Source organism: Colletotrichum costaricense (assembly GCF_030867565.1).
Source record: "Colletotrichum costaricense strain IMI 309622 chromosome Unknown Scaffold_6.1, whole genome shotgun sequence".
NCBI lineage: Eukaryota > Fungi > Ascomycota > Sordariomycetes > Glomerellales > Glomerellaceae > Colletotrichum > Colletotrichum costaricense.
The window spans coordinates 671266-694209 of record NW_026848235.1 but is presented as its reverse complement, the minus strand read 5'-3'; the positions used below and the strand labels follow the sequence as shown (position 1 = coordinate 694209).

At 54.8% G+C, this 22944-nt stretch overlaps 6 protein-coding genes across 6 annotated transcripts; 2 read left to right on the top strand and 4 right to left on the bottom strand.

The window, feature by feature from the left end:
* Nucleotides 1-974: 974 nt before the first annotated feature.
* On the bottom strand, nt 975-3602 carry CCOS01_06459 (uncharacterized protein; the record flags this gene model as incomplete). The annotated part of the gene is made up of 7 exons (XM_060454628.1): nt 975-1993; nt 2086-2299; nt 2379-2461; nt 2531-2615; nt 2669-3208; nt 3267-3432; nt 3496-3602. The coding sequence occupies 7 exons, from the start codon at nt 3600-3602 to the stop codon at nt 975-977; spliced, it is 2214 nt and encodes a 737-aa protein (XP_060314328.1).
* A 1349-nt stretch (nt 3603-4951) lies between these two features.
* CCOS01_06458 (major facilitator superfamily transporter) lies at nt 4952-6564 on the top strand (the record flags this gene model as incomplete). Its single annotated transcript, XM_060454627.1, has 3 exons — nt 4952-5026; nt 5087-6011; nt 6092-6564. The coding sequence occupies 3 exons, from the start codon at nt 4952-4954 to the stop codon at nt 6562-6564; spliced, it is 1473 nt and encodes a 490-aa protein (XP_060314327.1).
* A 1286-nt stretch (nt 6565-7850) lies between these two features.
* On the top strand, nt 7851-9911 carry CCOS01_06457 (uncharacterized protein; the record flags this gene model as incomplete). Its single annotated transcript, XM_060454626.1, has 1 exon — nt 7851-9911. One exon carries the CDS (start codon nt 7851-7853, stop codon nt 9909-9911), a length of 2061 nt encoding a protein of 686 aa, XP_060314326.1.
* A 796-nt stretch (nt 9912-10707) lies between these two features.
* CCOS01_06456 (uncharacterized protein) lies at nt 10708-13692 on the bottom strand (the record flags this gene model as incomplete). Its single annotated transcript, XM_060454625.1, has 5 exons — nt 10708-11645; nt 11713-11999; nt 12059-12846; nt 13024-13061; nt 13323-13692. Coding segments are annotated over 5 exons (2421 nt in total), but the record flags the coding sequence as incomplete, so codon positions are not given.
* Nucleotides 13693-15536: 1844 nt separating this feature from the next.
* Nucleotides 15537-20131, bottom strand: CCOS01_06455 (uncharacterized protein; the record flags this gene model as incomplete). The annotated part of the gene is made up of 8 exons (XM_060454624.1): nt 15537-15895; nt 15957-16025; nt 16098-16119; nt 16180-16290; nt 16379-16711; nt 16822-17060; nt 17191-20037; nt 20110-20131. The coding sequence occupies 8 exons, from the start codon at nt 20129-20131 to the stop codon at nt 15537-15539; spliced, it is 4002 nt and encodes a 1333-aa protein (XP_060314324.1).
* Nucleotides 20132-20679: 548 nt separating this feature from the next.
* CCOS01_06454 (tetratricopeptide) lies at nt 20680-22623 on the bottom strand (the record flags this gene model as incomplete). Its single annotated transcript, XM_060454623.1, has 4 exons — nt 20680-20832; nt 20923-22136; nt 22196-22500; nt 22553-22623. The coding sequence occupies 4 exons, from the start codon at nt 22621-22623 to the stop codon at nt 20680-20682; spliced, it is 1743 nt and encodes a 580-aa protein (XP_060314323.1).
* Nucleotides 22624-22944: the final 321 nt, after the last annotated feature.

Below are 22944 nucleotides of genomic sequence, written 5' to 3'. Positions count from 1 at the left end.
CTCCGGTTTTTAGAACTATGTAAGTCTTGAATTACCGGGACTTCGAGAGAGCTGTACGTATTACGGCCCGTTCCTCCAGTCGGCATCATCTCGGGGTCCCTGAAGATCATGCTACGATCTCGATCCTTGATAGGCTAACAACTACATAGCGTTCCTGCAAGGCATTCAGCATGCTACCATCAGGGTGATAACGTTTGGTCAATACTCTATACGAGATGAACTAGACGTCTGCATGGCAATCCTTCGGCCGGGGACTTGGGCGGTAGACACGGTTTATTGGCCCACTTGACTGCTGCCTGCGGCTGGAATTGACACCTTCCAAACCAAGCGGTCGAGGCAAGCTGCAACATGGACAGCACAGGACGAAGGTTTATATTTCCAAGGTGGAACTGAGTAGGCGAGTCGCCCACCTTTGCTCGAGTGTACCGACATTTGTAATTAGGGTATGGAAATCAATAACTCCTTGAGCCGTGGGACGGTAATACATAATACCGAGTGATCGTCTTTCTCTCGTTGAGGAACCATCACCTATCGATCGAGTTGACTGAGATTGCCGTAGAATACGTAAAAGATCTTCCGGCTCATCCTCTCCATCGCGAAACGCAGGAATCTACCTAGATTGGGTCCTTCGTGCTGTTTGATCAACGTGGAAAAAAATATTTGCTAGATTTGTGGTGCTGATCTCTGAATCACTCGTAACCCATTTTGCAGGAAGATCGATTTCCCTTCCTAGGCCATAGGGAGTTGCGACACGAAAGAGAGAGTTTGTACACGAGCTTGATGTATTAATCTAGTTGCTCCTTTTTTCCGAACTCAATGAAGAGATTGTCCTTTACGTTACTATTCATTGACAGTGGTGTAAAAGATAGCCAGAACCTTTTGACATTAAAAACAGCAAAGTCCCAAAAGACGAATGAAAGTATGTCGCCAAATATCCATACAAAGTATCCACTTCAAGGTCAAGTTGCGCCCTCTCATTGCGTACCATCATTCAGCCAGTGGTAATGAACATGGACATCACCATCTTTAGAAGCACGTGCATCCTTGGCCGAGTCCTTGGCTGAGGGGCCAACCTTCGAATCATCCTGCTTGAGCCCCTTTTGCCAGGACACGAAGTCGTAGTACCCATGCTTTAACGGGTACCCGAGCGGATACTGCTTGTCCGGCCGCGTAACAAATACTGCGCCAATAGTAGTCTTGACAATCCAGCCAACCATGCCCAGGGCGTGGTACACGTTGTTCGTCGCCATGTCTCTAAGGCGATCACCTTGCGTCTGTTTCTGCATCTTTTGTTCATCACTTATCTCCTTCAAGTCAACATGGTTGTCGTTGATTTTGATGAACATGCGTTCCCACATGCCAATTTGCTCTTCTTCAAGCACCTTACCCTCTGGGTGAGTCCATGTGTAAGTGTTTTCCGGATGTTTCAACTGCCATAGATGGACCTCCGAGGGCTGCTCAGTATTGACGAGCTGGCCTTCCGCAGCCAGGGTCTTCGGATACTGCTGATGGATAGAGGTGACGGATCCGCCGACGGTCCTGTACTTGTCCACGATCTTCGGATCCCGTCCTGGGCGAATCTTATTTGGGTCCACGCCTCTATCAAGCTTGAGTTCCCATCCGCGTCCCGTCAGAGCATTGCAGCGCCATTCAGCCTTATCGTCAAGCCCGAGACCGTTGTACAGGTACCGAACCCTTACACAGGGATGAACGAGCTCCTCCGTGTGTGTCAGAAGCTTCTTCTGGCCGTCATCCTCATAGAAATGGGGGTTTCGCGCTGAGCTCTCTGCGTATTGACCGTGGTACGCAAAATATGGCGCTGATATCGTGTTCCAAACCCGGTCAAGACCTGTCGTGACCAAAGATGTCGGGCTGGTGATCTCACCGAGACCCCAAGGCCGAATGGTGTCTCCGTGGGAGATTGTACTGAAGATGCGCTGCATCTCGCACGTGCTGAATTCCACGCCAACGGAAGTCAGCTGATCCGCCATCCCTAGTGACACCGAGTTAGTCTGTGTTCATCAAGTGAGGCGTAGGAGATCTTCGCCCTGGCGGAGAGCACAGCACCAGGAGTGCGTAACATACATCCAAGGGCAATCTTGGAGATTTGCTGGGAATCAGTGCCTCCGCCGACGTTGCTGTGACACCCAGGAAACCAGACCTGGCGGAGTTGAGTATTCTTGTTCGATCCCTTGCATCTCCAAAGCGTGGGAGAGAAAGGGCTTCTGAATTCGTCCAGAGCAAGGGCGTGGAACGCATGATCGATATTGGGGTGGACGTTGTAGCTGGCAAATCGGAGCTGGCAGTCAAGAGCCGTTTAGCCATTGCACATAGATGACAACCACGGTCCCGGGACCCCCTTCAAGGACGAATCTTACCTCTGCAGCACTGCGGCTGGCGCCGTGCCAATTGCACCACGGCATCTTGGGAATTCCAAGACTGCCTACTGTCTCCCAAACACCTATTCCCATGTCTGTTAGCTATCGCAGACTCGAGTTGAACCAATCGTCGGGAGTGGGGATGGACCGACCAACTGCCTTGATCTTCCCCTCCACAGCTTTGTGCGAGGTGACATTGCTGCCGTTGTCTTTCATACGAGTCAAACAAAGTTCGTACTGTGAAGTCAGTCATCAACTCAAGGACTTCGGACCGGTGAAGCATCACTTACATCGCTCAGCTGCTGGCGATAAGCTTCTGCCATGGAGCGAAACTTCATGCTCCCATCTGTCCGTTTGAATTGAGTCATCTTCGTGAATAACTCTTTTTTGTCCTGATACAGCTGCTTCTCTAAGGCTTCGTGACTCGTGGCCTTGTCGTAACGTTCGAGGAGTTTCACCAGATCCCTCTCCACATCCCATAACTCTTCCTCGGATAAATCTCCGACTTTGTCGGCGTCCAACTTATCTTCGAGCGGCTGAATCTCTGTCATGTACTGTTTCTCGATCTTCATCTTCAGCTGGTCATGGTTGAACCCTAGTAGATGCTTCTTCGGGTCAAACATGCGAGGATCCGTCCAGTCGTTGAAGGCCTTGTAATCGTTGTAGATCTGGCCGAGGCTGCTGAGTCCAGAGCGGTTGAGGAACCCAAGCGTGCAGACCATGCCTGCGAGCGACCGAGCCGTGAAGGCGCCTCGTGAGAAGCCGACGATTATGATCTCATCACCCGGATTGTAGTTATCGCAGATGAAGCGGTAGCAATCTACGATGTCCTGGTACCGCTTAACATTAATCATTTGTCACTGCCATCAGTCTATTTGAGTCACTTACCTGTTTGACACCCAGGCCGAACAGGCCTCCCACAAAGCTAGCCCATTTGTCTTCTTCTGTTCCGGGACCGCGGTGGTAGTAGACTACTTGAGGCATTCCGCTGCAGCACTTGTGTGCGACTGCAGATGAGAGACGGCTCACGTTGGTGGGTACGCCGCCATTATTGCTTGGAGTGGCATCTCAGTATACGCATACGTGGATGATCGAATCTCTTCATTGCCGCACTTACGAGTTGTTCCATGTGCCATCGCAGCAGATCACCAGCCTTTTCCTGTTCGCAAAGTTTCCATCCTCTGGGATGGTTCTGTGTGCACATTTGACGTATTCTGTCGACATTTTAATTAGTTTCTTGTTCTTGTAGGAGCAGACTTGATGTTGACGAAGAGCAGACGACAAGCAGGAGAAAAGAGAGGGCCACCCACCAGGCCATTATATCAATGATCAGGTTCAGCTCGCAGTTCTCTAGGGCTGAGATGGAACAGAATCTCAGATGTTAGCATGTGAAATGGGCTCATATCTGAAGGGTCCGTTTCTACAGAAGTGTCTTTGAAGCACCGGAAACGGCATGTTGTCTTAGACCCCGCGATCCATCTTGGCTACAGCCGAAGGTGCCCAGGAACGCAACACGATGAGACCGGATTCAATCAGCAACAACATAGCAGATCAGTCGTTTTGCAGCCTATCAAATCTGTCCGGGGCTTCGGGTCGGCCCAAGCCACGTGTTTGCCCGTTCGCGAAGAGGCGGCTCATGAGACAGTACCAAACTAGATTCAGTTGGCGAAGGGGTTCAGCGGGTTCAAGATCACGAACGACGGCTATTCTACGCGGACGTAAGCGTGGAATGAGATATCGCAATGGTGGAAATGCCGGAGTTCTTCGGCTTTGAAAGGTCTGTGGCTGAGACCTCGAGCAATTTCGCCTGAGCATGCATCAATTGAGACCCGAATGGTGTCTGGTCTTCAGCGCGTGACCCAAACAGCGGTTTATCAATTCATCGAGCTAAGCAGCAATGAATTCGCGGGAGTCTGAGGATGCGCCTTTTTGTGTTCAAGTGAGAATGTCCTATCCTTCCTCTCACACTTGACGATTCCATAGATGACTTCTCAATGAGTAGTCATAGTAAGATTCGGTGGTTGGCTTTGCAGATCCCAATTCCACCCGACGCCAGATAAAGCGAGGGACAGGGCGTTGTCTTAGGCGAATCCTCCCAACCTCCCGTATCTCCCTGCTACTCCGGTTCTCGGTCATCGTGTGTGACTTGTTTGGCTAAACCTGCATGATTGCATCAAGCAGGGCCGATCGTCGCACTCTTACAGCGAGCCGTTGATTCGCGAAAACCACCAAAACCCACTCCACCAGATAGCGACGCTGGGGCGGCACGGCGGCACATGCATGGTTTGGTGAGATTTTCGTGTTGGAGGTGAGGAGAAGCTTCCCCGCGGATGCGGGGAATGGAGAAACCCACCTCGGCCGATGAGATGGAAAGGCCAACAGTTCTTGCTGCGTGACGAAGGTATGAAATGTTCTTTTTCTATTGATACCTTGCCTAAGGTTCAATGTTGACATTTCAAGGCTGAAGACAGTGACACCTTTGTGGTCAAGAATTCTGTCTACAATCGTATTCAGCTCAAACGGTGCTTGCTACCGCGGCTCTGCTCAGCAACACATCTTTCTCAGCATCGACGATGGCCTCACATCCCGAGGGAAAGGGCTCGTTTGGCCTCGGCCGAGAGGACGTCGAGTCTCCCGCCGTGAAAGAGGTAATTGCGCCATGGAGTGGACAATCACAAGGCACACTGATAGTAACCGCATCATCACAGGAACCCTTACCATCCTCCCCAACACCAGCCGACGCGGAAGAAGAGAAAGCGCTTCTCTGGAAACAAGACAAACGCATCATCCCGCTCTCCGCGAGCATCTACTTTCTCTGCTTCCTCGACCGATCCAACATCGGCAACGCAAAGATCCTCAACTCCTCCACGGGCCACGACATGCAGACCGAGACTCACATGTCCAACCGCGACTTCACGATCGCCCTCATGATCTTCCTCATTGCCTACGCAATCTTTGAGGTGCCCTCCAACATCCTCCTCAAGAAGCTCCGGCCCTCGCGCTGGCTCGCCTTCCTCATGTTCTCTTGGGGCTCTGTCACCATTGGCCTCGGCGGCGCAAACAGCTTCGCGACGGTGACGGGGGTGCGGTTCCTCCTCGGCGTTTTTGAGGCTGGGCTATTCCCAGGATTGGTGTACTATCTCACCTTTTGGTACAAACATGATGAGAGGAGCGTGAGGGTCGCCATGATTCTCGCGAGCGCGACCTTAGCGGGTGCATTCGGCGGTGCGATTGCGTACGGGATCGGGCATATGAACCAGGTGCACGGCATGTCGGGGTGGCGGTGGCTCTTCATCCTCGAGGGCATCCCTTCGTGTCTGTCTGCCTTTTTCGTGTGGTTCTTCTTACCTGATTATCCTGAGAGCGCCAGCTGGCTTTCAGAACGCGAAAAGGATCTCGCGCTGCGGAGACTCCACCATGAGGGCAGCAAGAGCAGCCACAAGACTATGTCTTGGGAGGAAGCGAAGGCGACGCTGACGGACTGGAGGTTGTATGGACACTACCTGGTGTACTTTGCCATGTCGACGCCGTTCTCATCGCTATCGCTGTTTACACCGTCCATTACCTCAGGACTCGGGTTTGTCGATCTGCAAGCCCAGCTGATGACGGTTCCCCCCTACGCTGCAGCATACGGTACGTCCAGGCCGAGAACTTACTCCCTTAATACCCTCAACCGACATATACCCCCCAGAGGCTAACGCGTGAGAAACCAGTCGTCCAAATCCTCGTAGCATGGTCCGCAGACCACTTCAACGCCCGCGGCGTCCACTCCGCAGCCCTAGCCCTCATCGGCGGCATCGCCTTCGCGGTCTCGGCCGTCCTCCCGCCCGACGCCTACAACGCGCGCTACGGCTGTCTCATCGTCGGCGCCTCGGGCGCCTTTGCGTGCATCCCGCCACTGCTGGGCTGGCTGACGTCCAACATCTTCAGCACGGCGGCGACGGGGCTCGCCATCGCGCTCAACGTCAGCATCGGCGCCGGACTCGGGCAGATCCCGGGCGTATGGGTCTACAAGGCCGAGGAGAAGGCCCGGGGGTACCCGACCGGCCACTGGGCTAATGCGGCGCTGCTTTTCGTTGTCGTGGTTGGGTGTGCGGCGCTGAGGGTGTACTACGGGGTCAAGAATCGGGGGATTGTACGGCGGGTGGCGGAGGATGGGACGGAGCCGAGGTTGTACAAGTTATAATGGTCTTTTGGCGAGCATTGTATCTGTTCTCTATCTTGTAGACTGCTGTCTCCTCAGTCGTGCGTATACTACGAGCAGTCCCAGTTATCAAAGTTTGCGTCAATGAGTCGCAAGGTTTCAGGATTGGGCGAACGCGTTGAGTTGGGTGGGCATGAATCCCACCGGTAACCTAAGCTGGAAATGCGCGTTTTGCCAACCCCAATTACTCTTAGATGTTCGCATGGCGATCTCGCAAGAATTCGTCAAAAAAAGTTGAGGCTGTCGTGAGAGGTCTAGTGGCACCAAAGCCCGCTCCTCAGCATCCCCGCTTCATTGCGGGTTCACGACAACTTCGGCGTTGTGGCAGAGTGGTCTAATGCGCAAGACTAGAAATCTTGTTCCTTCGGGAGCGTCTGTTCGAATCAGGCCAACGTCGAGATATCGCAATAAACATTTTGCTCCTCGGCATGTTGTTGCACGTTTTTGCATGAAGCCACTGTTCGCGTGGCGGCCAGCCACACAACGCTGCAACCATTCGATAGTGCGGTGCAACCCGAGGGTCGCGTGGTTCGTTCACAATTCGGAGCCAGCTGTCCGTGATTGGATTAGTTATTTCCCCGCGTTCAGATGAAGAGATGTGGTTGCGCAAGTTGACCCGAAGATGAACTAGGTTGTAAGCAATACTTTACGGCGGCGGCCAATCCCATGAGCAGGATGAAAGCAGACAGATTATTCGTATCGTTCGTACCTGGAGGGGAAGGGGACCATTCAATAATCACTGAAAAAAGCTCTTTTTCCCGTGTGGTCCCTTAATATGCCCCCTCCGCTGAGACAACCCCCCGCAAGAAGTTTGATCAGAGTTGAGGACCGAACTAGTCAAGGATCATCCTGCAACACGAGCGACCCGAAATTGCTTGGAACCGACCGAGACGGCGCCCTGGAACTAAAATCCAATTATAGTGGGATGCCGAGCGAGGGTGACCCCCTTACTTTCTAAACCTTTTAGAGCGGGAATCGACACCGTCGCCTGAAGCAAGTCAACTCGTCAACTCCTCTTGAGTTCTCCGCCCTTTCGAAACACAGCACACGATGTCTAGTTGAAGTGAGGGTCCCAATATTTGCATGTTGTCATGGGCTGGATGAGCTGAGTGAGCACTCAAAAACGCCACACTCTCATTATCGGCATTGGAAGGGAGAAAGATACACCATTCGGGGGACTCATCTCACAGGAACGAACACTCATTGAGGGCAATCCCATTGGAACGGCAACGCGCTCAAGGGGGTGACGCCACAGACACGACGCAGCCATGCCAGCCTTCACCGTCCTGAGCGGCGGCATACAGACACGTCGCGCGCGCGTCGTATTCATTGCCCTTCTCGTCATCATCTTTGTGCTCTTCCTCAACAACTCTGGCCTCGCAGGCGGCGGCAGCTACCTGGACTCAGCGCGATCAGCAGCAGCCGGCGTGAGCAATGGCAAAACTACCACTACCACCGGCGGTGATGCCGGCAAGCAACCCCTCGGAAACCAGGACAAGGACAAGGAACTACCGGTAGCACACGGCGAACCTGATACCGCCGCAGACAAGCTCAAGGCCGACGCCGAGGGGCAGGACTCGTATCGCAACAAGGACGAGGAGCTGGCCAAGCAGCCGCCTACGGACACCGGCCGACCCGGTGATCCGAAACCCAGCGCTCCCGCGTCGTCGCCGATGCCACCGACACCGCCGCCCGCAGCGGACTGCGAGTCTTTTGAGAACTGGATGCGCTCGAAGCCCGGCCCGTTGTCCGAGGGCAAACGCAAATTCCCGCTCAACCGGCCCCGGCCAGAATGTCGCACATTCCGCCTCCCCGCCATGGACAACCTCATCATCCGCATGAAGGGCGTCATCAAGGACCCGGACCTGTACCGCCTCTTTGAGAATGCGTATCCCATGACGCTCGACAGCATGGTGAAGTGGAGGGGGTACGCCAACGAGACGGACAAGGCCACGGGCGTGTCTAAGGCGACGGACCAGGAGCTCACTTATGTCATCACCGGCGACATTGACGCCCTCTGGCTGCGCGACTCGGCTGAGCAAATCAGCCCTTACCTGCCCCTCCTTGAGGCTTCGCGGGACCCAAACTCCCTTGCCAGCCTCTGGCGCGGCCTCATCAACGCTCATTCGCGCTACATCATCATCTCGCCGTACTGCCACAGCTTCCAGCCGCCGCCCGAGAGCGGCATCCCGCCAACGCACAACGGCGCCTACGTGCACAACCACCCCATGCCGGCGTACGACCCGGAAAAAGTTTTCGATTGCAAGTGGGAACTTGACTCACTGGCGTCGTTTCTGAAAATGTCCGTCTCGTACGCGGAGAAGACGGGCGACTGGCAGCATTTTAACAAGTACCACTGGATAGACGCCGTCGAGGCCGCCGTCAACGCCGCGGGCGCGATGCGGCTGGGCACCTACTCACCCGAGGGCAAAGTGGAAAAGTCGGCGTGGACGTTCACGGGGTGGACGAATCGCGGCAGCGAGACCTTGACCAACGACGGCTTGGGAAACCCGATTAAGGAAAATGGCATGATTCGCACGGCATTCCGCCCTTCGGATGACGCCTGTATCTTCCAGTTCCTGGTGCCGGCCAACATGATGTGGGCAAAGTATCTCGAGTCCGCGTCCGAGATCATGGCCAAGCTGGATGGCGAGAAGGCCAAGAACCTGACGTTGGAGATGCGCGCGCAGGCGTTTGGGATCCGGCAGGGTATCGAAAAGGATGCCATTGTGCACCGACCCGGGTTTGGCGATATCTTTGCGTACGAGGTGGACGGTTACGGCGGCGCGAACTTGATGGACGACGCCAACGTGCCTTCTCTCCTGGCCATGCCGCTGTGGAACTTTACGCACTCCAACTTCAAGTACCCCGACCCGCCCAAGGGCGAGAAGCTGCACGACTACACCGAGGTATACCGCAACACGCGCAAGTATGTCCTCAGTGACGCGAACTCATACTACATGAAGGGTCCTGTCATCTCCGCTGTCGGCGGGCCACACGTTGGTCCAGGCAAAGCGTGGCCTATGGCGGCCGTCATTGCTGCCATTACCGCGTACGATCCCATTTCCGGCAGCAAGGACGTGGAGAAGGATGTCGAGGAGCAGTTACGAATGGTGCTGGATTCGACGGCTGGCTCTGGCGTTTTGCACGAGAGCGTCAACAGCTGGAACGACAATGACTGGACGCGCGCGTGGTTCGGCTGGGCGAATGGATTGTTTGGGGAGTTGGTGTTAAAGATGGAAGAGGAGGAGAAGAAGAAGGGCGGCAGTGGTGGGTTATTGGGCAAGAGTTGGCAGGGATCTTCGGGAGCTGCCCCCGCTGCGCCGTAGACGTTTGACGCGTAATCAAGTAGACTAAAGAAATTGTGTTGTTTGTTCAAGAGTTGTGTTGGTTCGGCCATCGGGAACTCAGGGAGTGTGAAGCTAGTTGCCGTCTTATCCGCATTTGATGAACATCTGCCCTACACTCCAAATGGGATGAGAGTTATGAAAAGGCTCTCTTTAACCCGTCCTTCATCTACTCAGGCCTTCGGGAGCCGACTCGCCGCTCATAATTTGCTAGTGAATATCGAATTGAGAGAATGACTCACTCTCTAAGGTAGTCATTCGCCGACAAGATACGATCGAAATGTTTGATTTATGACAAGCTTTAAGCAGCCACTTTTGATAGGTGACAGGGATGGGTTGTGAAGCGGAAAGTTTTGGGGTGACAACCACCACCAACCAGTGTTTAGAGTTCAGATCAATTGCTTTGCAAGACACAATAGGTGAGTACGAAAACAAAAAAAAAGTTTCACCATCATAGAAATACGAGAAGTCAGGACGACAGATGGTACAAAAGGCAAAAGGTCGACGTTGGCCTGATTCGAACAGACGCTCCCGAAGGAACAAGATTTCTAGTCTTGCGCATTAGACCACTCTGCCACAACGCCAGATGACTTTTCCAGCCAGGTATTGGAATATGTACCTCTCATAATTCACATCTCCTGATGGAGTCCTCTATCCACAACCTTGTCTTAGGCACCTTAGTTGACTGGTTTGACACGATGCCAGATTTCACAAAATCATGAGCTTCGTTGAGATCTAGACAGCTACTCTCACATTTCTATCTTACAAGCCACACAAGTTACATATATCTCCCCTCCGGCATGTGTCCCAACGACCCCATCGTCCCCCAGTCCTGATCCCCGGGAGCAACCTCACTCCAGAGCGCCGGGTCCTGAGGCATGGGATCATAATAAGTGTGCGGATCCCAGACCATACTCGCATCCCACTCGGGCATCTGCAACGAGGCAAGGAAGTTCTCCTGCATCTCAATCTCACCAAGCCCAAGCTGCTCGCCTCCCGCGCCCTGGATCTCGAGCTCCCGCTCCTCCGCCTGCGAGGCAATAACCTTGGACCACCTCTGCTGCCTCAGCATCGCAATCTTGACTTTCGTCGCGCCCAGGCTCCAGATGTTGCCGCGCCACTCACCCTCGTCAACAGACATCTCGGAGTACAATGCGTCAATAGTCTGTAGCTGAGCCACGATTCGGTTGAGGTACCCCTCCACATCAAGCATTAGATCAGGCTGCGTAGAAAGACGCGCCTTGAGCGCAGCCAGCACCTGAGGCAGATCCTTATCGGGCAACGTCGTCTGCCACGGCGAAGAGCCCTTCGTCTCAGCCGACGGGGTTGACGTGGACGCGGGGGTATTGGGGCTGATGGCAGCTTCCATGGCCGCCAGTGCAACATTGGGGTTATCCTTTGACGGGTCTGACGGGTCTGTCTGCGGCTCGGGCGGCGTTTTGCCTCTTGTTGTAAGCCAGGACCAGCGACTCATCATCATAACGGCGTAGACCATGTGCGAGGCTATCGAGATGGGGATGCAATAGAAGAATTCTTGAGGCACGGAGAGCCAGGTTTCGAACCAGGCTTTGAGGGCTGCGTTGGATTGGTAGAAGGCGTCGAGGGCGGATGTAGAGCCTGCGCTGATGGAGTCGAGGGATTTTGAGAGGGAGGCGAGGAGCTCGGCGTCGATTCTGGGGGGTTCGTGGATGCGAAGCCGTAGGGTGGCCATTCTTACTTGGAGGTAGGCTATAGTCTGTCAGTATTTCGCTTCGGCTTGTGATTTGGGGGAGGCCAAACTGACCGTTGTTCTTCAAGGTAGGGGGCATGCTAGTCTGGAGTTTGTTCCACTCCGCTCTGAAGCCAGAGACGTAGGCTGAGAGAGGCGCCCGAGTACTCTCATCCCCTTCTTCGTCGAGATAGTCTTTCGACCTCAGGTCCGAGATCCTCTCGCAGAGTCTTTGTATCCGAACGATGTATCCGAGATGTATATCCGACTCATACTCTACATCATCTTCAAGCTCTCGCAAACACTGTTGCATGTACCCCGAATATCTCATAGAATCAATCTGGTGAATGTCCATTGAGATGCTGTGGATTAAATGTCAGCTCGACCACTCTTCTTTCCTCCAAAAAGGATTGAAGCTTACCATGAGCTGAGATACCACACCGCCAACAGCAACCTCCGCTCCTCATTCGTCCGTTCCCGCAACTCCCAAGGCCGCATGACCAACAACCTCGTCCGCTCCGGCAAACATGGGCTCCTCTTAAGCCCCAGCTCACCAACAAGACACGTAGCCAATGAGACAAGCTGATTAAGCTGAGCGTGAGCGATGCAATGCTGATGAAACCAGCCTAGCATAACCACCAATCCAAGCAGCAAATCAAACGACCTCTCGGATCGTAGGAGCATGTGGTCGGCAACGTGATTCAAGAGACGATACATCTGCCCCCGCATCGACTTCAGGCTTCGGTAAGACGAGACCATGCGTATAGCAGCCATCAGGAACGGCCTCGTCGCGCCGAGCGTAGTGGCAGAGACGTCATCCGGCACCAGCACGAAGGGGAAGCACGGCGCCAGCTTGGTGCGGTAAATCTTGAGGAGGTTCTCGTCCGTGTCGGGAGGCGGCGGGGCTTCCCCCGGCTCGGGCTTGCATATGCATGTCGGGGGCACGAAGGAGTTGTAGGTCTCGGGAATGTTGATGGGCCTGACGTCGGAGAGGTCTTCGACGTCCCAAGGTGAGACGCGGCTTTGGGAGTAGAAGTCCGCCGGTATTGGTTGTCCTGAGAGTAGGGAGACTGGCGGATTGCAGATTGGGTATGAGTGTCTTGATGGGCCAGGCAACACTGGCTGGCCGGTGGATGGGCCACTCGGGAGGGTGGACACGTTTCCTGATACTCGTAGGGTGTTGACCAGGCGGTTGAGACGCTCTTCAAGCTGTGTTGTTTTCCTGCGATATCTTGTCTCAGTGATTCGTCCGAATGAGTGATACAGAGAATCTTCGGTATCCCACAACCCCCATTTGTATAGGGCTTAGCGTTGCTTCCATACTGGACAGCAACCATCCAGCGTCCTTGACTGAACGCGGGTCCGAGATTGAGAAGTGTGACTTACGACGGCCTGCTTTGCCTCTTCTTCCTTGGCCTGTGAATCTGAACCGAACAATGCTTGAAGAGCCGCTCACATCTATCACGCAACAACAACACAACCGTTAGTCAAAACTGACAACAAGCGCCGCCTAGGGTCCTTCTCCCACTCCCGCCATTGGGCCATCAAAGACATGGCGGGTTGCAATGGAGCCATGGTAGCCACCACACCACACGCCATTCCCGTGGAACAAACAACGTCTAGATCCGCCCCCGGGCCCGGAGATCTTAAGGAATCCCCGGCTCCCCTATGCAGGCGTAACGAACCCGGGAGATCATGGACGGGATGGCTGCATAAAGAACACTGTGCCTCGCAAACGTACCTATCACACTTTGACCCGGGCGTCGTATTGGATCGAAGACACTTTGCTTTTGCCGTCGCACACGGCGCGCAGGCGGCGCCCCATTTGGCTACAGAAGGGACGCGGGTGGTCTCCGGCGAAGGACTTTTCGTCGATCGAGTGGGAGACGAAGCGGCAGACATGGTTACGGGTAGACTGTGACCGGACCCGGGGCTGTCAAAGGCCTTTGTGAATACTCCTAATGAGAAGAGCGGATATTGGAAATTCTCTGACTTCTCCGCCGGAACGACGCTGTTCTTCCCGATTAAAGACTCTGTCTTGGTCGTAAGTGGTACGGCTGTGGGATGGAGGGGAAACGATGGAGACCAATTCTCGGAGGTTTGTTTAATAAGAGGAAGTCAAGTTCGTTGAAATGTGACTGGAAGAGTGTTGGGTATTCGCGTTCCGTAAAGGCTCAGCAAGTCTTGCATTGATCATTGGGGGGAGGCTTGTTCGCTATGTCCTCGTCCTTCGTCCGATGCCGCGTGTATGATGGACTGGAGGTTGTCCAAGTCAGCGACCGGAGTTTTCAGAGATCTTGGCAAAAGTCCGATCCCTGCACCGGTAGGGCTGTGCAGTGGGAGGGATGTACGCCCGAAATGCGTGCCGGAAGCGGTAATATGGCGGTCCTAGTGTCGACCTATCTGTATGCAAGTGTATGCAACTAGGTTAGCCGTAGCGTCGATCGGGGTTTTTGTTAAAGTCCGGTTCTGACCTCCAAGCTGTTACTTTTTCCCGATATCTGCTTCGCCCATGAAGTCTTGAGTAAGGTAGCGGACAGTTGTCCAAAACCGACTAAAACAATGTGTCCGTGTGCTGCGCCTGTTTTTGGTGATGTGTGCTGACTGCAGACGGGTCGACTTTGTGCCGGTAGGCAATTGGCTTATGAATCTATTCGCATGTGCGTTCTCACACTTCTAGGAATCAGCATCACCCTGGAACCAAGAAAGGGCGACTCCTGACCTTGATCGCTGATTCCCTTGCACCTGAAGTGGGATCATGGGGTATCGACACTATGAGCTGTGTGTATTCCGGTTCAATGAGATTGAAGTGGGAATGTAATGTCTTCCCTTACTCGTCGCAGCACATCACCAACTCTTGCGGCTAGCAGACAAGCTGGTAAGATTCTACGATTTGCAACTAGGGAACTTTTTATCAGACAATCTAATAAAATCGGCACCTAATGTCTCTGCTCAAGCGATGAAGTCATTAACAACTTTTAGCCTTTGAAGAAGAGGTTGTCCAGAGTTTCATTCGCATCCATTAAAATCCGTAAGAGCGAGGAAGACCGAGGAGGCCGAGGATCATGAACAGCATCTGGACTTCTAATTGACGGCTTCAGATTGGTTTGGCCGAGCTCAAGGCGTTTGACCGGCCGATCGTGCCGATGCAACTTGGTATGCATAGATCTACTTGCCATGGATGTGGAAGACTGGAGTCACCCCTGTTGTTGGGCTGGTCTACAAGCCTGAAGTGATTAGTACTTAGCACTGTATCGGCTTAGCAAGCGAGCATAATTGTCACGCTATATGGTCCCTCCTACGTAACTTGATCAAGCTGCCGTGAGAAAAAGGTGGTGTCTTTGAGACTCATATCCGTGATTCCCCTGAAGTATAAGGCTGGCCATGTTGAGGGGACTTCACACTTCACGATTGCTTGGTACCAGCCATAGGTGCCACCTAGTATGTAATGGTAGCCCGATAGCGGAAAGAGATGCGTAGTGGTTGTAAAGAAGCCTGGCTCCTTGCCCAAGTTCTTTGTCATGACAAGTTTTGTAACGAAATCCCTCGCAAGACCAAAGAGACTAAAGCGCGGGTAAAATAACATTGGTACCACCTAAAGAGCATACTAGACACAAGGACTAAAACAGTACCTCAATTTATGAAGCTAATCCTAATGTCCCCTTTAAAGTAAGGTATGCCGTATACGCGGATGCGGCTCATGGGCCTCCTCCGGGTCAGCGGCACGGCACACCAGAGAGACTCGCGCTTTGTTCAGACTACATTGTAACAATAATGAACCCGCTTCATCAAATGTACGCAAAGTCTAGTTATCAGAAAAGCGACTTTATCATACACAGTTAATAGCGCTTCTCTATGCCGGTCTTAAAAGATATTCGCCCCGTCTATCCATCCCATCATCAAACCTGCTTCCCAGTAACCTCTCTCTCCTCATCCCGATCCCGCCCTAACCCCCTCCCCCTCGTTCTCAACGCAGCAAGCCGCCTTCTCACACTCTGCATCTTCTTCTTCTCGTTGGCCGTCGTGCTAGCGACAGGTTGCGAGAGAGACGACCTCCTCAGCCTGCTCAGCTGCGTCGACGCGCCGAGCGACGAGGGCGGCGACTTGCTCTGGTTCGCAGCCGCCAGCTTCTCCAGCTTGCGGACCTCGAAGAAGTTGGAGACGCGTCGGTAGAGCTGCTTCGCTTTGCCTGTGGTGACGAATTCGTAGATTTGAAGGGAGAGAGCAATGAGGAGGAGGGTGGCGACTAGACTCAGGACTGGGGTTGTGTCAGTTAGACGTTGGAGTGAAGAGGGGGGGTTGTGGCCAAGGGGACCTACCGCATGTGAGAATGAGGGTTCCAGGGCTGATTGGCGATGGTACGCCCTCAATGGAGATGTCAAAGATGCCTATTCAAATAGTCAGTCTCTTTCCGCCTTTTCTGGGAAGAACCTCCAGGAGGCTTCTTCCAGGCTACGCACCTGTTGCCCAAGACAATGGAGCCTGTAAAAGTCAGCATCACTATCCCTTGCTGTACATAGGTAAGATTGGGCATCAACTTACAAAGACGACCGTCGCTCCGGTAAAGATGAAGAGAATCTTCGACTGCTCGCTCGCAGACAGCGCCTCCTCGATATTCGCCTCTCTCTGTCTCAAATCCAGCAAAGTTGTAATCTACCACCCAGTCAGCCACACGTACCCAATAGCAAGCGCTCCCCAGATGCAGTCATCCAGACACCTTCACACGGAATCTAGTACTCACCGAATCCCGAACCCGATTCGCATCCTCCTCCAACCTCTTGAAGAAGTCCAACGTCGGGTGCTTATACGGCTTTACAACACCACCCTGCTTCTCCCCGGCTCCGACTCCGCCGCATAAACTCCCAACCCGCTCCGCCTCCGCCTCACGGAATCCGTCAAAGACCCGCTCCTGCGACCGGAGAACCCGCTTGATCATGTTGATCTCCTCCCGGACGTCATCAATCTCCTGCAGGAGCTCAATCTCGGCGCGAAGGTCGTCGAGGACCGTCTTTGAGGTGCCCATCTTGCTGATGGAGGCTTTGAAGTTGGCGTAGCGCTTCATTGCTTCGTTGGACTGGTTTTTGGTATCAAAGTCAGCTAAGATTGACCTCTTGTCACAAAGTTCACCCCTTTTTTCTAGGTAGAGGACTGTACCCGCCAGCAAAGACAGACAGAGAAACTTACAACGTGAGCAATGGAGGCCGCAAAGATGTTACAGTAACTCCGCGGCCCTTCGAATTGGAAGTGGAATTCCTCCTCACTGTATTCCACCGCGCTCTCGAGGATACTCTCCACAACACGCATCATGTCCGTGTTCTCAGATCGCATGTCCCTGGTTCCCAGCACACGGTGCTTGATCTGGTTCAATAACGTCTTAGCGTTCTTATTATCCCAACGATCGGGGAACGCGGTGATGATGGTGTCTGTAGAACAAAAGTATCGTCAGCTTTCGTAAACCACCGAGAAACATCCAAGGTCACCGGCTCCGTTCTCTGTCTTTCAAATACTGCCTGCGCAAGATAAGTCACAATGGAGGACTAGAGAAGGACTCACGCTCATCAATCCTCCAAATCCAAAGCTGCGCAACAACCAAAATCTGCTTCCTCCTCTCCGTGTCCATCCTCCTCTTCTCCCGCGAAATCTTGGCCTGCACACTACTCGCCTGATCCTGCCTCCCCGCCATCCTCCCCAGCTCCGCCTTGGTCCCGTCGGTCTTCTTCTGCTTGGAGCTGCTCTGCCTCGAATACGCCCTCTGCGCATGCCGATCAAACGGGTTTTGTTGATGTTGCGTCTTTTGCTGCTGCTGATGCACCCTCGTCGACGCGATGCCGTCTTCGGTTAGAGGTTGCTTCCCTAGTACGTCCTCTGCAATCGTGTCACCTGCAGTCGATGACCCGGCTGCTGTGGTTCCCGTTGGCGTCGTGCCTGCGGCGGAGGCGGCGGAAGCAGCCAGTCGGCCCTCGACGCGCCGAAGATAGCGGAATAGCACCTGGCTTTCGTTTCGCAGCGCAAGATCGCTCGCGCTGAGACTCTCATGGTACGACTGATCCAGCGATCTCGGGACATGCAGCTCAGACTTCGTAAACGTCGCGCGCATCTTGGCCATGGCGTCAAAGTGCGCTAGATGGGGGAAGAGGTAGTGCTGCAGATTCGTCGGCATCGCGCTGAGAGGGTGCGGCCTCTGGACCGGTGGCGCTCTTCTATCGTTGCCTGCTGCTGCTGTCGGGACGGCTGCCGCGCCGCCGCCGACTAGTTCCATCGGGCGAAAGACCTTGGCTTCATCCCCGATGTGTACGTCCTGGAGACTCCTCTTCGTGCCCTCGTCGATGTCGACGTCGATGACGGGGAGTACCAGAGAGAACATTTGAGATCTCGGCGGTGCTATTGCTGCTGCTGCCACCTGTCCGGCCGGCACCTCCGATCCAAAACTCACCTCCGGCATCCCAGTCCCACCACTCCCATCCGTCGCCGCTCCGGCAGCAGCAGCAGCCGTAGCAGCCTCCATCCGAAAATGCGGCTTCCGGTAGGGCGCACTGATCCGAATCTCCTGAAACGTCTCCTCGATGAACGTAATCATCCGGTTACACTCGGCATCCGGCCGCCCGTCCACGGCGCAAATTCGCTGCACGAGGTCCATCACCCACGCGACGTTGTTTGCAGGAAGATGGAACCACCGCTTGATAGGCCTGTGGTCTTCCTTGTGGCTGTTAGTGGTGCGTGCAGTACCGCCGCTACTACCACCGCCACCACCGGTCGTATGCGAACTCTTGCGGCGCTGCTGGCTGACGTGCTTTCTCATCTCCTTCATGTTCAACCCAGGGCTCCCAGGAGGTTGAAGCAGAGGTGAATGCGGCGGCGAGTGAGACGGCGTTTGAAGAGGCGAGAGCCGCGGACTTCCCGCGGGGCTCTGTGCTCTCGAATGCGCTCTCGACCGCGCGGGGCTTCGTGTGGGTGATCCAACGGGGCTTCGGACCGGCGTCTCGGCCGAGTGTGGAGACAGCGCCGGTAACGCCACCGGCATCGGCAGCGTCATCGGAGGCGGAGGCGGCCTCGGAGACAACTTAACCTCCGTCTCGGAATCATACAGCAAATCCCACACACTCAGACTCTCGAAACTGCATTCCGAAGAAGGACACCAGAATAACCCCTTAAAGTGCTTACACGCCTCAATCTCCGCCTCCTGATTCGGTCTCGACGGCGGGCGCGTCTTCTTCACTCTCCCGCCACCACCACCTCCACCCAACCCAACACCGGCCGCAGCAAAAACACCAAAGACATCGAGTCCGACGTTCTGCTTCGGCACAACCTGCGGCGAGTTGAACAAATCCGCAATCGAGTTGCGGTTCAGCAACTTGGCCAAACTCTGCGGCGTCTCCCCCGTCGACGAAATCACAGTCGGATCCGCCCCGGCCTCCAATAGATCCCTCACGAGCCTCTTGTTCTCGTTCTTCACGGCGTGGTGCAGCGGCGTACAGTCCTCCGTATCCCGGACATCCACATCCGCGTCCGCGGCGAGCAGCGAGGCGACAACAGCCTCGTGCTCGAACATGACGCCCGCGTGGAGGGGGGTCTGGTCGTCTTTATCCTGCAAATCGACATCCGCGCCCGCGGCGATGAGGATACGAACGACGCCATCGTGGCCTTCGGAAGCAGCTTGGTGAAGGGGCGTGCAGTACTCGTTGCTCATGGTATCGACGTCCGCACCCTGTTCCACCAGCATCCTCACAATCGCCTCCCGCCCATGGCGCGCAGCAACGCTCAACGGCGTAAAATCATTCGCGTTCTGCGCCTCAATAGAAACGGACCCCGTCCCCAACAACATCATCACCACACCCTCGTGCCCACCCCTGGCAGCATCATGAAGCGGCGTATCCCCAACGGCATCTCTCGTCCCGGGATTCGCCCCAGCCTCAAGCAAAACCCTGATAACATCCTCATTCCCCCTCCTCGCAGCAATATGCAAACTCGTCCCCAAATCTCGATTCGGCGCATCAACAACCGCCCCATTCTCAATCAACAGCGTCACGATCCGCGCATACCCGCCCCGACTCGCCTCATGAAGCGGCGTCTCGAGAAAACTCTCCTCGGCTCTCACGTCCGCTCCCGCCTCGCACACCAACGTCGCAACACACCCTTCGTGCCCGTTACGCGCGGCAAGATGTAATGGCGTACAGCGATCTACATCGCGGACGTCGACATCGGAGTCAGGGTTGGCTTCGAGGATGGCGACGAGGAGGGCGGTACGGCCTAGGCGGGCGGCGTGGTGGAGGGCTGTTCGCTGGTCGTCGTCGCGGGCGCGGAGGACGGAGGGGAGGGAGGCGATGAGTTGGCGAACGTGGGTTTCTGTTGCGGCTGGGTCTGTGGTGTCTTTTGCGATGACTTCGATGAGTTGGACGTATGCTGTATGCGGTATTAGTCTTGGGCTGAGATGATGAGGCTGAGATGAGATGAGATGAGTGGCTTGAGACATACCTTCTTTCATGGGTGAGTCCATGATTGTGGGTGGTGAAACTACACGCTTAACTGGCGTAGCAAAGTGAGGGTATCAGTGAGAAGAGAAGCAAATTAAATCCTGCGACTTAGATCTGCCAACTCATAAAGTATCAAATACTGCACTTCTAATATGGGACGAGCCAAGGCACCGACTCATGTCTTTTCGAATGACAATTCTCATCAACGGGTGACACTTACACGGGTCGACATTTACGGCCTCACTTGGCACACCACTACAACCCCAAGCCATCGCAAACCTCATTCCGGCATGGCATGTCTCACAAATTTCAAACGTTCACTTACTCCTCTGGCTTAAAAACTACAGTATCTCATTTTCGCGGGGCAGGGCAAGTCATTCATCACGCTCCAAGACATCTGAGAGCACTCACGTGGAATATCTCTGTTGTTGGGGTCACATTGCAACCACTACAAATGACCTAGTGAGCTCCTTTTAACGTTTCGTCGTCCAACCATTACGCGTGACCTTTTTTCCTTCCCTTCGCACCCGTTCCCCACACTAGCACCTCACCTCAACGCCACTCCGATTTCTTACCGGCCGACGCGGATAACTCCCGCCGCTACGAGCTTCTGCACCTTGGCTCTGATCTCGGGGTTCTTCATGTGCTCGTTCAAAGCAGCGGGATCCGACTGTGCCTGCTGGAGGATAGACTGCATGATGGGGTCGTTCATGATGCTCATGATCTAGTGCACAAAGTTAGCCAAAACTAGTCGCTAGTTGCGGATGGAAGGAACCGGTCGCTCTGTGCCGGTCGCATGGTTGTGGATGCTTACCTCGGGATCCTTTGCCAAACGCTCCCGCGTCTGGTCCTCCGTCTCGTTCTCCCGCGCAGAGTACATGGCGTTGAGAGCCTTTTGCTGCGTCTGCTCAATCTCGCGCGCGTTGGCGCCCTTGTGGTGCTCCAGGTCAACCTTGGACGCCTCACTGCAGGCATCCACCGCCTTGGAGTACTCGCGCATGCCGTGGAAGGCCTGCGCCTTGCGGATGTAGCCGCGGATGAAGGTCGGGTCCTTCTTGATGGCCGTGTTGCAGTCCTCGACGGCGCTGGGGAACTCGAGCAGCTTGATAAAGGCCGCCGCGCGGTTGCTGTATCCTCTGGGGTCGTTGGGCGCACGCTTCGTCATCTCAGTGTACGACGCCACGGCGCCAGGCCAGTCGCTCTCCTTGAACTTCTTGTTACCCTCCTCACGCGCCTCCTCTGCCTTGGCAGGGTCGATGTAGGCACTACGAGCAGACTCGATCTTGTTGCGCTCTGCCGCGCGGAGCTTGGCGTTCACGTCGGGGGTGCGGTGCTCAGTCAGCGACTTCTTGTAGTTCTCGATGGCAAGGTCAAGGTTGCCCTGCTTCTCGTAGGCGGTACCGATACGGGCGTAGCTCTTGGCGATCAGCTTAAAGTCGGCATAGATCTCGCGACCCTCCTCGACGGCCTTTGAGCAAGTCTCGATGGCCTTGTCAAAGTCGCCCTTCTCGAAGTACGCGGCACCCAGGTTGTTGAGGTAGGTGATGTCCTTGTGCAGCTCCCACGCCTTGGTGTAGTGTGCAATAGCCTCGTCAAAGTTGCGCTTCTTGTAGTTCTCGGTGCCGAGGGCCTTCTCCTTGTCAGCGGCCTCCTTGGCCTTCTTCTTCTCGATGGCCTCCTCGTCCTCTTCTTCGGGTTCGGGCTCAGGCTCGGGAGTGGGGGCCTTCTTGGGCGCGGCAGGCTTCGACTGGGGAGGGGGAGGAGCATCGCGCATCTCGGCGTCCTCGGGCATGTTGTCGGGCATACCCATCTGCATGTCGACGCCCATCAGGACACCAAGGACCTGCAGCATGCGGGGGTCGCTGAACAGATCGGGTGAAGCCGAGGGGTTCGCCTTCATCTGCTGGAGCTTGGCCATAAAGGCGGGGTCGGCGAGGAAACCGGCCGTCTTGGGGTTCGCGGCGAGCTTCTGGACGAGCTGGGGGTCGTTGAACATGTTGCCGAGGCCACCCATCGGGTCACCAGCGTCTGTTGTAAGTCAGTCAGCATGGTCCTTTTTCTTTTCTTTGTTGGTGTCTTTCACGTACCACCACCAGCCTCGGACTTCATCGCCTTCTGGACGGCAGCGAGATCCTTCTTCAGACCGGCATTGTTAGGGTCGACCTTGAGGCCCTCCTCGTACGCATCGTTGGCGGCGAGGAGGTCACCCAGACCGTACTGCGCTGTTCCCAGACGTCCCCATCCCTTGGGCCAGTCAGGCTTGATCTCGGTAGTCTTCTTGGCATCGTTCAGGGCGTTTTGCCAGTCCTTCTTGGAGGCGTAGGCTGCGGAGCGGTTGCTGTAGAGGATGTGGTTGTCGGGCTGGATCTCAATGGCCTCGGTGAACTTGGCGCTGGGACTCTGTCAGCTGCGTGAATATGGGGTGGAAGCAGAGACAAACTTACACAGCCTCGTCAAAGTTCTTCTCGGCAATGGCCTTGTTGCCGAGAGCCTTGAGCTCGTCTGCGGAAGCCATGGTGATGTGTGTGTATGTGTGTGTCTGAGAAAATGTGCGGATGACCTTTGGAATGGATCAACTCGAAATCGAACTTCAAATGCAATCGCAAGGTAGACGTGTTGTCAGGGTATCTGGTAGATTTGTGGTGTGGGAATTGGGGAGAAAGAGAACTTGGAATTCTCGTCGTGGGGTGAGGCAGTCAAAGGCAGCAGAGGCGGGAAAGAAAACAGCCCAAGCTCGCCCTTCTAGCTCTTTCGATGGTTGGAGCAGCGCCGCGTGCTGATTGGACGGGCGGGGCCGTTGGCTGGCTCGTGCAGATGGAGGGGTTCAAGGCTGAGT